General features: G+C 38.2%; 1 protein-coding gene across 1 annotated transcript; it reads right to left on the bottom strand.

Moving 5' to 3' along the window:
- Positions 1-8,679: 8,679 nt before the first annotated feature.
- Positions 8,680-13,287, bottom strand: mab21l3 (mab-21-like 3). Its single transcript, XM_058390866.1, has 7 exons — positions 13,240-13,287; positions 12,860-13,000; positions 12,686-12,757; positions 12,195-12,486; positions 11,447-11,628; positions 9,359-9,553; positions 8,680-9,015 (listed from the first exon to the last, which is right to left on the bottom strand). The coding sequence occupies exons 1-7, from the start codon at positions 13,285-13,287 to the stop codon at positions 8,782-8,784; spliced, it is 1,164 nt and encodes a 387-aa protein (XP_058246849.1). The 3' UTR covers positions 8,680-8,781.

Genomic DNA, 13,287 nt, shown 5'->3' with positions numbered 1-13,287 from the left:
TACAGAAATTCTTCAGAAAAGATAGAGAGGTAAGAAAGAGATGGCACAGACAGCAGGAACAAATAATAAATAAAAGAAAGTATGGCATATTAAAAAAAGATTGATATTCAGTAGGATTGGGTCTGCCAGAATACAGTAGGATGTAGAATAATCGTAACATAATATGTTTTTTATGTTTGCTCGTCTATAAAGTCTATGCCTGCCATTGTTTTTGAATGAGACTGAAAAAATGTGAGTGAGAGTCGAGAATGAAGGATGATCACTGTTTTTCACTGGGTACGAATGTCCTTGAAACTGGAAAAGACACATGCACAGGCACTTCTTGTACTTTAGAAGTCTTACAGACCAGAACAGAATTGACATGGACTGCTCTGAAAAGTTTCTTTTCTTACTTTCTGTCTTTTTAAAAGAATCTTTACGTCTGACATTGTTATGTAGCAGGATGTGATTCAGAGGTTGTGCTGAATTGCCTTTTTCCAGGACCTGAAATAAAAAGAAATGAACAAAGGGTGTAAGATGGGGGGCCCATCCATGAAAACGTTCCCTGAACCAAGTGCGTAACTAGGCAGTCACTATCCACTTTGCTACTTCCATCTGCTATTCCAAGCACACCACACCATCAGTCTGTCAAGTCACTGAAAGATCCAAGATTACATTAAAGAATCAATGATCAGAAAGAGAGAGACAGAAAGAGAGAGAGAGAGAAAGAGAGAGAGAGAGAGAGAGAGAGAGAGAGAGAGAGAGATTAATACATTGCCTGCCCTAGGCCTGGCACCTGAAACAAAGAGCAGCTTGTTTTTGTGCACTCATTAAATGGACGGACGGACACACACACACAAACACACACACAAACAGAGAGAGAGAGAGAGAGAGAGAGATAGTAATAGAAATGCTATAAACACAGGCTAAGTTAGTCTGTTTAGATGGTCCCCAGTGTAAAATCTACTCATACTTTAAAGATTAGAAGGTCAGTTCTTTCCAACAGAGAATGAAAAGCCAACTTAGAATTGCACAGGGAGGGGGTTAAGCTCCTTTGGGAAAGTGAGCATGACAAAAACAGTCATGTTTCAATCACATATTCACATATGAACACAGTGAAATACATCTTTATATATACTGCACTGCACTAGAGAAAAGGCGGGCTGTCAAATCCCTATATGTTTCTATGTTTCTTTCATTTTGTCCGACTACCACACTAAGCATGCTTAATGTGAAAGTAAACTATCAGCAGCGTTCAAGCTCATGAATCTCTATTATCTTTGGCATAGGCTACTGGTGAGAGGGGAAGAGAAATTTGAAAATGATAGCCAATACTCTGAGCCCGCTTTACTGTTGCCAGGCAACATGTACCTTAACCCATGGACCAGGCATTTGACAGTTAGGCTACATTCACAAGGCTTTGTTATTTTAATAATCTTTATGAACGTTCGGGCAGCCAGTAGTCGATTTATTTCTGGCAGTCACCAAACATTCTCACAGCCTGCCAGCTCTGTATTTACAACCACTTAATTTGTGTAAAACACCTACAGCATTTAGAACTAAATTACAGAATGGATGTGGCCACAAGGGAGTTCAGCTTTTTTTCATTCAGATGTAAATTACAATAATAAATGTGGTGCTAAAAACTAAAATGATTAGTCTGTATTATATAATATCATGCATGAGAGGAAAAAGGGATGTTGTAACAGTAAAATTACATTTCATGTATCTGCAGTAATATCACATTTGCTTAGATGAATGATCAGAACTGAGGGCAAGTGGTTTTGGCATGGACGTTCTCACTACAAATTGTGGAGCTAGCATTTGGAATTAGGCTTTTAAATGTAATCACTGCAAAGTGAGGTGATGTCTGTGTATTAGGTCAACTAATAAGAAAAGAAATCATGTCTATGTTGATTCAAATTGTATTCCGCTTATAAAGTAGGCTATATTTTAAATTGTGGGTGAACAATAGAGCAAAGATTACTGTTACTGTTAGACAGCTAGTATCATTTTTAGGAACATTTTTGGTTACAGAAGAAGGAAAAAAAATATAAAGCATGATTTACTTATTTATGTATTTATTATTATTATTAGTAGTAGTAGTAGTAGTAGCAGCAGCAGCAGCAGTAGTAGTAGTAGTAATAATAATAATAATAATAATAATAATAATAATAATAATAATAATAATAATAATAATAATAATAATAATAACAGTAGTAGTAGCACATCCTGAGACACTTGGTGGCTGTTAAATATATCAGATAGTCATTGTGCTTTGTTATTACCCAAAACCCTGGAGCACTCTCTTCCTGCAGGGTTTAATTTAACCCAATCTAATACTGATAGAGTTTTGTAAAGATTCTGATTAGTTGGCTCATCCATAGTAGATGTTCTCTGAGAGATATTCTAATTATGCATGCTGTAACTGGCTGCACTGTGAGAACTCTGCAGATTCCAAGTACTGATTTTATTCAGGACACAATCATAGTCGTAAAGCCAGGCAAAAGCAAATGAACAAACAATAGGCAATCAAAACAAGAGGGATCAGCAAAGTGCATCAATCAGTAAACAAATCCAGCATTATCAGAAGCAAGAAAAAACAAACACAAGAATTAAAAAGGCTCTGTGCTACAATTAGAAAGGAAGCCCAGATTTTGCAATGAACTAATGAAAACCTGGCATAGTGCATAAAAACAATGAATAAATGATTAATCTTGAGTATTAGGTGAGCATCAAATGAGTGGACTAGTATTCTGGTGATGGGGGGTTCTGGTGGTGTGGGGTTGAATAATCAGGGGAGACTATGACATTGATCGTGTTTTGTTTTGATTGATTGACTTATTCATTCATCTGCATTAAGCGCTTCATCCTGGTCAGGGTTGACGTGAATCGAGAGCCTCTGCCAGGGACACGGGGCATGAGGCAGGAATATACTCTAGATCAAACACCAGTCCATCACAAGGGCAATCTGGAGAAGTGAATGGACTCTATAGAATCTATAGAAGTGAAAGGACTGTTTTTCAGGTGTAACAATCAGATGGGATTCAGGCTATTGCTTTCATACTTTAGTGTCTCTTGTCGGTTCATGCAATCCTTGAAAATAATGTTAGCAGACAGAGCTGCACAGTTTAGTGGTGATCATGCCTTATACTGTGATTATATAATATATTGTAAATTTTCCTTTTTTTCTCCATGAACATTTTTGTCCACAGAATTTCCTCAGTATATGAGATCTCAGAGATCTTTTTATGAACAGTACAAAGTGTCTACGTTTCACATTGAATAACTGATTGAGGAGATGCATCAAGTCCAGCTATATGCCATTATATTCTTACTTCATACACTAGATGAAACAAAAATAGGAGATGTGCAGCTGGCCTTGCTGTTCTTGCCCACTAATGAGAACCAAAGAATGTAAATTACAGTAACACACACCATCAAATAACTAGAAATCTAAAAGTCTAGAATGTAGATAAGTCCTTCCTATATAGCTGTAAATATGATCACAATAAAGTGTATTCTGATCTATTTTTTCATAAGTTTTCCATTTCAACTCAATTTTTTGCAGTAGCACGGAGGCAAAAATGTCTAGTGACTTAAAAACTACACTGTACGCTTCTGCATCATGATAAGGTTTTAATAGTTTTGACACCATCTGGCTACTCAGTCACTCATATGTGATGCACTTCCTCCACAATTATTGCCAAACATCATCTAATCTTACTCTTCTGTGTATTCACCTCTACAGCTGCCAGGCCTTTAATTAAAGAGAAAAAATAGCTCCTTCCATCTTCACTTTAGTAGAACATTACATATATTAAACTCACACAGCTGAGCAGATTAGAAGGTGTAGCAGAACCTTGGCCAAAGCTGGATATGGTTTAATAATAGTTCTGTATGTATTGGCTAAAGAAGAGAGTGGAGTACATGGATGTTATCAAGCCTATTCCATTTCCTTTATGTTCTTTCATGGGGATTTGAACAACTGAAGGTTTACAAAACAATTGTAAATATACTTAAGGATAAAACCTCAAGCTATGCACTCCCCATGTTATGTTCAAATAGCAATTCACAGTTTTCAGGAACATGCAGCTTCACAAAAACCCTTAATATCATCTATAACTCAACTCACTGAACAAAACTTTAAGTTTCAATTTCTTGTGTGTGAGACCGGGATTTTGGACCATAAGCTTATTGAATTCCATTTCCCCAAAACCGAGTAAAAGACTCCTTTCAAAAACCTGGAATCTATTGATCTATTGATCTCTCTACTCAAAGACTTTCCACTAACATATTCATTATATTTCTGCTGCTTTAGAGAAATGTGTGCCATGAAGACTAGGTCTAAACCCTTCCCTTGCTCCTCTTTATACCTTTTTCCCAGAAGCTCCAGGTCTTGAAAAGAACTAGTAGCCTTAATGTGCTTAAGAAGAAATCTTATTATTTGCTCATAAGCTTGAACTGCATATAGAACTGTCTTAAGTGTAGCTCCGGCATCATTAACAGTGCTAATTGAAAGCCTGGGATATTTTTTGCTGCCATACACAGACTTAATATCTCCTAGTTGTTTCTGTTTTAAGCACCTCAGTTGTGTGGCACATTTCTGCCATTCTTTCTAAAGAAAACTATTTCTAGTCATCCGTCTTCTTTCCAGGTTTGGGCTACCAGGTCTGTGTTTATTTCCCATGTTATTAGGACTTTAAATGTATTATTAGGTCAGATATAATCCACATTCAATCCACTCCTTAAAACCTGCCAGTAATCACTGCCTCCCCTTTCTCCCATTTGATTAATGTTAGACTAACCTCTAGCATTATTCCTTCTGAACGGCTTTAAAATGCTCCCTCCCAGCTACAATCTCACTTAGTTTCTAACAGTTGCTGTAAATTTTTTTCAGTCTGGTTTTCATCTGTTTCTTAGTACAGAGACTGCATGCCTTAGGGTAGTTTATGACCTCTTCTTTGTGCTCTGGAGCCATAAATGGGTTTATTTCTTCTTTATTTAGGTTGGCTTTTGATAAATTCCATAACAGACCTTTGATAAAGTCCATAAGACACTTTTAGCTTGCCTCTCAGCTCAATTCCTGTCTAACTGACGGACACATCTTTATAATTTACATGCTTACTTTTGGTAAGTTCTGAGCATCGCATTCTCATTTTTAGCTACAACAGTGCTATTCGGTCCATTGTTAGTCTAAATTTCACCACAACTGACCCTACACATTTTAAATCAATTTATTGTCTTTGTTTTTACCAGTTTAATAACAATATTAAATTATGTAAAAGATATACACATTTATGATTATGTTGGTTGTGACCTGCAGCACAATTCCTTTGCTTAACAAACTGTTTGTCTGTAATCTCTTCTTCATCTTCTGTTTAATTAATATCCACCTAACCTCCAGCAATGTTGCTTCTGATCTAATCTGCTGAATTGAATAAGGTTAATCAAGGTTAATACAGAATTCTTATTTACTCTAAAGTAAACTTTGCAACTAACAGCAGGATATATGGCCATAAACAAGCTGGCATCCATGCTAGGCTAAAGGCTAAGCCAAGTCATTTATCATCCATATTCCTCTACAATGGCTGCACTTTTGACAATAAACTGGACTTCTTCAGACAGCAGTTACCAACGTGAACTCAGGGACTGCTGTGTCTTCGTTTTTACAGAAGTATGGCTCAATGACAGTATTCTGGATGCAGCCATGGCAGTGGTCTGCGTGTTTACACAAACGGAAAATGGTGCTGTTGTGGTCTTGAGCTACTGTTCACTTTGTCATGATGTACATTCCAGCTGACGCTACAGCAGGGGAAATGCTAAGTGTTCTCTACAGAGCTACTAGTATCTTACAGACAGTGCACCCAGAGAGATTTTTTTCACACAAACTGGAAATCAATGATACCAAAAATTCCACCAGCATGTTGATTTCATGACTTGTGGAACAAACACATTAGACCTTGTTTATACTAACATTCACAGTGCTTACCAGCGTGGAATCTGACCCCATCTCGGCTGCTCAGGCCATATCTGTGTTATGCTAATCCCAGCATACAGACTGCTTCTGAGTCATGCCAAACTGGTTCTGAAACAGATAAGAGCCTGGTCTAAGGGAGCTATCTCAGCACTTCAGGACTGTTTTCAGCACACAGATGGGAAAATGTTAGGAGAATATGGAGAAAGGTGTGATTGCTAACATATAATTTGTTCTGTGAGCATCTATCAGTTTAAATTTGAGAAAGAACAGATTTGAATAAGAAAAAGAATTTTCTGATCTCAGTGAGCGATATATCAACAGTGAGCTGTATCAACTATACAGAGGGTTACTTCCCTGTTTAAAAACCCAGATAGACAAGGACAAGAGGTTATAAAAGTGCTGTGGTGCACATGTTTATGACCATGATAACATGTATACCAAGAGTTACTGAATGAGATAAGACAGGGATATGTGATGGAAAGCAGATGATGGTGAGGAAGATAGGAGGTGACAGTCATAAACACCAAGGACACACGGTATATATAGCAAGGCATACAGGCCATCATAGTCTACACGAAAAGCTACACCACTTGTCTGTGATGGTGATGTCTCACTCCCAGACGCACTGAACAATCTCTTCACACAGTGCAAAGCACAGGACAACATGCCAGCAGGGTAAACCACCTCAGCTCCCACTGACCAAATACTTAGCAGACATCAGGAAGATTCTGTCCTAAATTAACCTAAGGAAAGCTGCTAGCTATGACGGCATACCTGGCCAGGGGCAGGGATGACTGCTTGACTCTTGGAAATTTTGTTAGACATCTATTAGGATATCTTCAAGTTGATCAGCACATTCCCTGAGTCAAGAAGGGCCTAAGAAATGCCTAAGAAGTTGTCTGTATACTGCCTGAATGACTACCATCCTGTTGCACTTGCGCCCCACACAGCAATCAAAATGAAATGCTTTGAATGGCTAATCATAAAATACAGTCTTCCCACCACGCTGGACTCATTTCAGTACACCTACCCGACTGCTTAACAGAGCACCGCATCTGCCACCTTTCTCTGACTTTCTCAGACGAAAAGGACAACTATGTAAGTATACTGTTCATATACTTCAATTCAGCATTCAACACAATCATCCCAGAAAACTGATCCTGCTGGCTCTGACCACCTCCCTGGAGTTTTTGACTGAGACACCCCAGTCCGTCAAGATTGGAAACATCATCACCAGCATCACCACACTGAGCACCCGCACTCCCCAGGGCTGTGCCCTTAGTCCACTGCTATTGACCTTGCTGACTGATGACTGCAAAGTACAGTTCAAATCACATCATCAAGTTTGCTGATGACATTACAGTTGTGGCCCTGATCTCTAACACTGATGAGTCAGCATACAGGGAGGAGATGAACCAGCCCACATAATTAATAGAGACATCTTTTAATGTTGATAAGACTAAAGAGATGACTGTTGTCTTCAGGTTGCTTGGACCACTCCCCGCTGAACATCAGCTGAACAACTGGAGAAAGCTCCAAATTTCTTGGTGTCTTCTAATACTGTCTACTTCTCCTGCAGAGCTGCACACCCATCCACAAACTTCTACAGAGAGACATTAGAGATTTTCCTGATAAGCTCCTTCAATTTGTGGTATAGGAACTGCACAGTCTCTGAGTGTAAGACCCTACAACAGATTATGAGAACAGCTTGAATAGATGATCAGGGTCTCTCTACCCACCATCATCACTTTGTACAATGTCCCCTCTCATCAATCCCATGGCCTCTTTACCCTCCTGTCATCTGGCTGAAGGTGCAGGAACATGAAGCATCCCCATCACCACCACCAACTTTTGCAACAATTTCTTCCTTGAGCCAATCAGATTACTCAACACTCTGCTGCCTCCCGAAGCTCACCCTGGCTAGTCAACCACCTAACCCACTATGACTCAATACTACTGCACATTCACTTTACAAAGCTACATCAGGCACTTTATGGAACATTATACTCATTGGAGCTACATATATAACTATTGCTGCTACACTACCAAATAGTTTACAGTTTATAGCCTATGTCCTGTATATTTCTTGTTTTGTTCTGTATATTTATTCCTGTACTCACTGTGCATGGTTATGGAAAAACCACATATTGTTCCAACATTTCCAAGCTATATACAGAAATGATGCTTCATTCAGAGGTAAAGACACTGGACTACTGCTCTGAAGGGTGTGTGTTCATATCCCAACATTACCAAGCTGCTACTGCTGTGCCTTTGAGCAAAGCCCCTAACCTGCAACTGCTCAGTTGTATAAATGGGATAAAAGTTAGTTGATAAAGTCATCTGCCCAATGCCATAAATGTAAAATTAAACTCACTTGATTTGATCATGAGCATGTTAGTGGTAATTATTCTACAGAGACAGGAATGTCAAGGACATTACATGTGTACTCTTTGAGCTATGAAAGACATTCACATTAGGTCTCATTCTATAATATCCTTGTTTACATATTTTTTTAGTGAACAGAAAGTAGAAATACCTTGAAAGTAAAACACACCAATAAATGTTTAAATACCATTTACCATGTGTCAAGGGTAACATGAAATTAGCCTTCTTTATTCAACACTTCAATAGTGTATTCAAACATCTAATACCTATATACCTACATGTGCTGAAATCCCCTCTCTCTCTACTACAATATCATCTATACATTGGACCGTAACAATAATCATCACTGCATATCTATGTATTTCTATTATGTGCCAATATATTAATTACACATGACACAAATAAAACAATGTAAGATCAGCAAGTAAAAAGAGCTCCTAATTAATGTAGGTGCTTGGATTGTTGAGGAACTCTGAGATCTTCTTGGCCATATCATCTAGCTCGTTTGTGTTGGTGTACTTCAGGAGGTTGTAGGTGCACACAAAGTAGTGTCTGAGGTAGCGTTGCGACACACATTTATGCAGCTTCTGCACCAGACGCAGCACACACTCTCGTATGTTGCACCAATCCCTGGTGCTCGGATACTTCTCGCACGTCCAAAACAGCAGAGTCTAAAGCAGAAAAAAAGAAGAAGAAAAAGCAGGGAACACACAAACATGTTTATAACTGCATAAATAACAAATTGATGTGACAAGCTGATATAAATACTGTATATATAAACTGAATATGTACAATTTAGTAGATGACTCAAACAGTCAGAAATTTCTTATTAAATTATTTTGATGGTGTTAATTAGAGCTAGAGGGACCTCTAGTGGATCACACTGGTACTGTCATGGGTTTTATGATTGCAATACATTTTCAATCCTATATTTCATGCAGTCAGGGTGCTTATTAAGAAGGTAGGCTGCACAGGGCTGAGTTGAAGAGAGCAATAATAAAGATAATACGACACTTGTAAATGGTGGGTGGTGATGACAGGTTTGCTCCCCGGGCACCAAACGTCCTCCTTCAGCTGTCGCACAACCCTATAACACTTCCTCCGACAGCCACCATCCTCATCTATACCAGCCAACAGCACCTGCTCTGCCCGTGAAAATGACAGCAGCCAGTGGTAATTAGAAGTAGCCATGAGGTTGAAACCAAAAGACTGCAAAAGACAAAAAGGAAAGGTGTTTAGAAAGAAATAACAATGCCACCATTACATTTTAATGGATAATTTTTTAATAATGTTTCCCATTGTGCCTGTTTAACTGAGCTCTAATCCTGGACAATGGACAATGTGATTTTGTCAGCTTAAAGTGTGTATCATTATAAAGAAGCCAGGAGAATAGTTATGCTAGTAAAATACCATTGTGTTCATGCATTCCTGTGAGTCAAACAGGAAAACATAAAGAAGTAATTCAAAGTTAAAACTGTCAAGAAAGATGTAGTGCAAGTTTTCACAATATGTACTATAGTACATCAACATGGATAAGTCATACATCATCCTGTCAAAATCCTGGACACAAAAGACAACTCAGTTCCTATCAGTGACAGTGATAGCTGAACCAGAAAACTTATAAAGAGTGTGTGAACATAACAAATACGCACAAATACAAAACCATGTTATGCTATGTGGCATCCCCTGTAGTAAAGTCAAGTAAACAAACAAAGGAGTGCAGTAGAGCAGAGGTAGAGACAGCTCAAACTCTATGATGAGTTGCCCTGTTTCTTGATGAACCTCCAGGATATTTTATTTAGGTTTTTGCTTATTAGTACTGCTAACTGAACATCTCTCCCTGACAGGGCATTTTTTTGGGACTGAGTTTTACAAAAGAAAAAGGAAGGAATATTATAATTTAAAAAAAAGCTCACCTATGATTAATTTAGAAACATATTTTGAGTGTCATCCAGTTTCTTTCTTTTGAAAAACAAAATACTGTAACATTATATTAGACAGATAAGTAGATGTATTAGAAGTATTAGAAGTAGAAGTATTGAGCCAATAGCTATTGTGATATTATGGAATTTATATTGTAGAATTTATAGCTGCAACCTCAGACATTATGAGCTCTTATACTAAAAGGAGTTTATTTAGCTTTAGTTTTTTGCAAAGCTACACCATCATTTGCAAGGCAAGAGAGAGAGAGAGAGAGAGAGAGATGCCTATACACAGCAGATCCAGATTGCACACACCTAGACTAGGAAATTTATCCTATGTACCCTACCTTGTTTACCTTGTTACCATGTATTTCAGCTATAAAGTCCATCGCTATAGCCATATCTTTTGATTACCAATTTAGATAATAAAGCCCTAATTTATAACAATTTCCATTTTTAGTTAGTCAGATCATTGTAGCTGTTTAATATGTCTTGAATATACAGTATATGGCCTACAGTTTGTAGATACATGACAGTCACAACCATATGTGCTGTCTGAACATCCCATTCCAAGCTGTCCCCTTTGCTGTTATAATAACCTTCACACTTTGGATACTGGAGTGTAGCTGTGGGGATTTACTCCTTCATCCACAAGAGCATTAGTGGGATCAGGAATTGATATTTGGCAAGGAGTTCTGGGGTTCAGTCAGGATTCCAGTTCATCCCAAAGGTCTTCAGCTGAGTTGAGGTCAGGGCTCGGCGCAAATTACTTGCGTTTTCATATTTCGGGTCTCTCAGTTCCACTGAAGAGAAACTGTAATGCTACAGCATATGAAGACATTCTAGGCAATTGTGTGCTTCCAAGTTTGAAACAATAGTTTGTGTAAGAATCATATTAAGGGTGTGATGGACACATACTTTTGGCTATACAGAGTATTTCAAGTATACTATACTAATGGTATTCGCTAGTTAGTACTAATACTGATATTTATGCTAATTCTAACACTCATACTTCATACTATATAACTACTGTTAATACAATTTGTATATATAATTAAACGACCAGAAGGACCTGAATAACAGAAACCTTACATATAACCATGGAAACAATGGAAACCATGGACGTGCATAAGGGGTATTTTTTTCTGAATGTATGACATACACTATTTCACTTTCTCACCTTAATACAGCGAGTGCACTCTGTGGAAGGCCACCTCTGAAGTAAACGAGGCCAGCGGGCTCTCTTGGGCCAGCAGTTCATTACCTCCACTGTGGGCACCAGTTCCACTTCTATCTGTACTTCTGATGTCTCCACTGCTACCCGTACCACTGAACCAAGTGACTCCTGCATGCTCAATTTCTCTATCATAGCAAGAGTAAAGATAAAAGCAAAAGGAAAGAAGGACCCAACATTAAACCAGAGTATTAGTGTGTGTCATGGTTTGTTGTGGATGATACTAACACAATGGTGAGTATCCAAATGTATATCAGTACTGAATGTTTGTCAAATACCCCCACCCCCCACCCTCTTTGTTGTGTGTTTGCCTGAGGCCAGCGTAGGCGATGCTAATCATAAAAGCACAGACCTCGAATGGTCTCTACTATAGATTTGCTCTTTACTATAGATTTTATTCCTGATAGTCCAGAATTAGCAGCACAGACTAACTGAGCATCCAGAAACCACTACTACATATCCACTAGTATATATGCTGCAAATAAAAACAAAGCCTCTCTTGGTGTTATGAATTTATAATTTAAACTTTGTCTTCTTTAACTTTTTCTCTTTTTTATTGTTAGATTTCTAGTGTTTCTAGTGCACAGAAATAGACAAGCCTCATAGTTCCTAGCTGGATTTTGAAGATCTGGTATTTATTTTGCTCCCAGAATGTTTAAGTTCATGAGATAAATCATAAAAAAAAGAAACTCACCTGTCAGCCCACAGGTCTTAATAGCTGCCTCTACCTGCTCCTTAAAGACATTGACTACTTTGGAGGGAACAAGATCGCCTTCGATGGCCACACACTCATCATGCCACTCCTGAATGGGGTTAGTAAAGCTTTCCAGTTCCAGCCACTGGTGCAGCTTCTCTGGTTCTCTGACAGGTGAAAGAAGCTGTGAACCACTCAGTGTGTAATACCGCCACTGACGTGCTCGTCTCTCCTTATAACCTGCAAGACCTCGTACTGGCACAGAAATCAGGAAGAGAGTGGGAGTCAGCACCTGCAGGTACACACAAGTAGCAAGGAGAACCTCGTCTGTGATTTTACCTCATTTTTGAAGTGACATGTAAATTGTCTTATGATGCACATGTAAATTGTCTATTCACATAACTCACATGTTAAGTTTGAATGATTTCTCTGTAAAGGATAGATAGTACAAGAGTATTAGTCATTACTAGCATTCGCTTCAGAGGTTTTACCTGAATAGCTGGATTGAAAGTACCCCTTCCCTGAAGTAGTGCAGCCCATTTTGATGCTAGAGCAGGCTGATCCTAGAAACAACACAAACAAGCTGCAGTACTGACTTTCATTATAATTAATTAATGAATCATTTATTATAACAAATTAGATTACACTGATGAAACAAACGTTACTTTGAAGCTGTTATTGTGAACTCCTGTGTGGGCAATGGAATGGAAGCGACTATCCTTTGAGCTGATCTCAGCAGTTAGGTCTTTAATTATTTTTTGCACCTCCTCTACGGATTTAGAGACCTGCCGGTGTCGGAGATCCACCTGCAGAGAATGCATTAATATCAACACTTTGTCACAAAATTATTCGATTATACTTCCAAATCTTATATTCAAATGCAAATTCATTAATTGTATCAAATCATTTACAAAAAAGAATATGAAATTAAACAATTATGAATATCAAGGCGTGCTACAATTAATTACAAAAGCAAATTACAATCCTACAGAGTATATAAATCAATTCTACAAATCACTGCAAATCTACTTATTATTTGTATGACCTGATTCAGTAAATAATGATCCAGATCCTCCTCAGTAAAGTTCGTCAT

This window comes from Hemibagrus wyckioides, linkage group LG06 (assembly GCF_019097595.1).
Source record: "Hemibagrus wyckioides isolate EC202008001 linkage group LG06, SWU_Hwy_1.0, whole genome shotgun sequence".
Taxonomy (NCBI): Eukaryota; Metazoa; Chordata; class Actinopteri; order Siluriformes; family Bagridae; genus Hemibagrus; species Hemibagrus wyckioides.
This window is presented reverse-complemented; position numbering and strand designations above follow the sequence as displayed.

Coding starts and splice junctions, on each gene's coding strand:
- mab21l3 (XM_058390866.1), bottom strand. CDS start 13,287: ATGACGAACTTTACTGAGGAGGATCTGGATCATTATTTACTGAATCAG. Junction 12,758..12,859: donor TTCACAATAACAGCTTCAAA/GTAACGTTTGTT, acceptor TGTTGTTTCTAG/GATCAGCCTGCTCTAGCATC. Junction 11,629..12,194: donor TAAGACCTGTGGGCTGACAG/GTGAGTTTCTTT, acceptor TTGCTATGATAG/AGAAATTGAGCATGCAGGAG.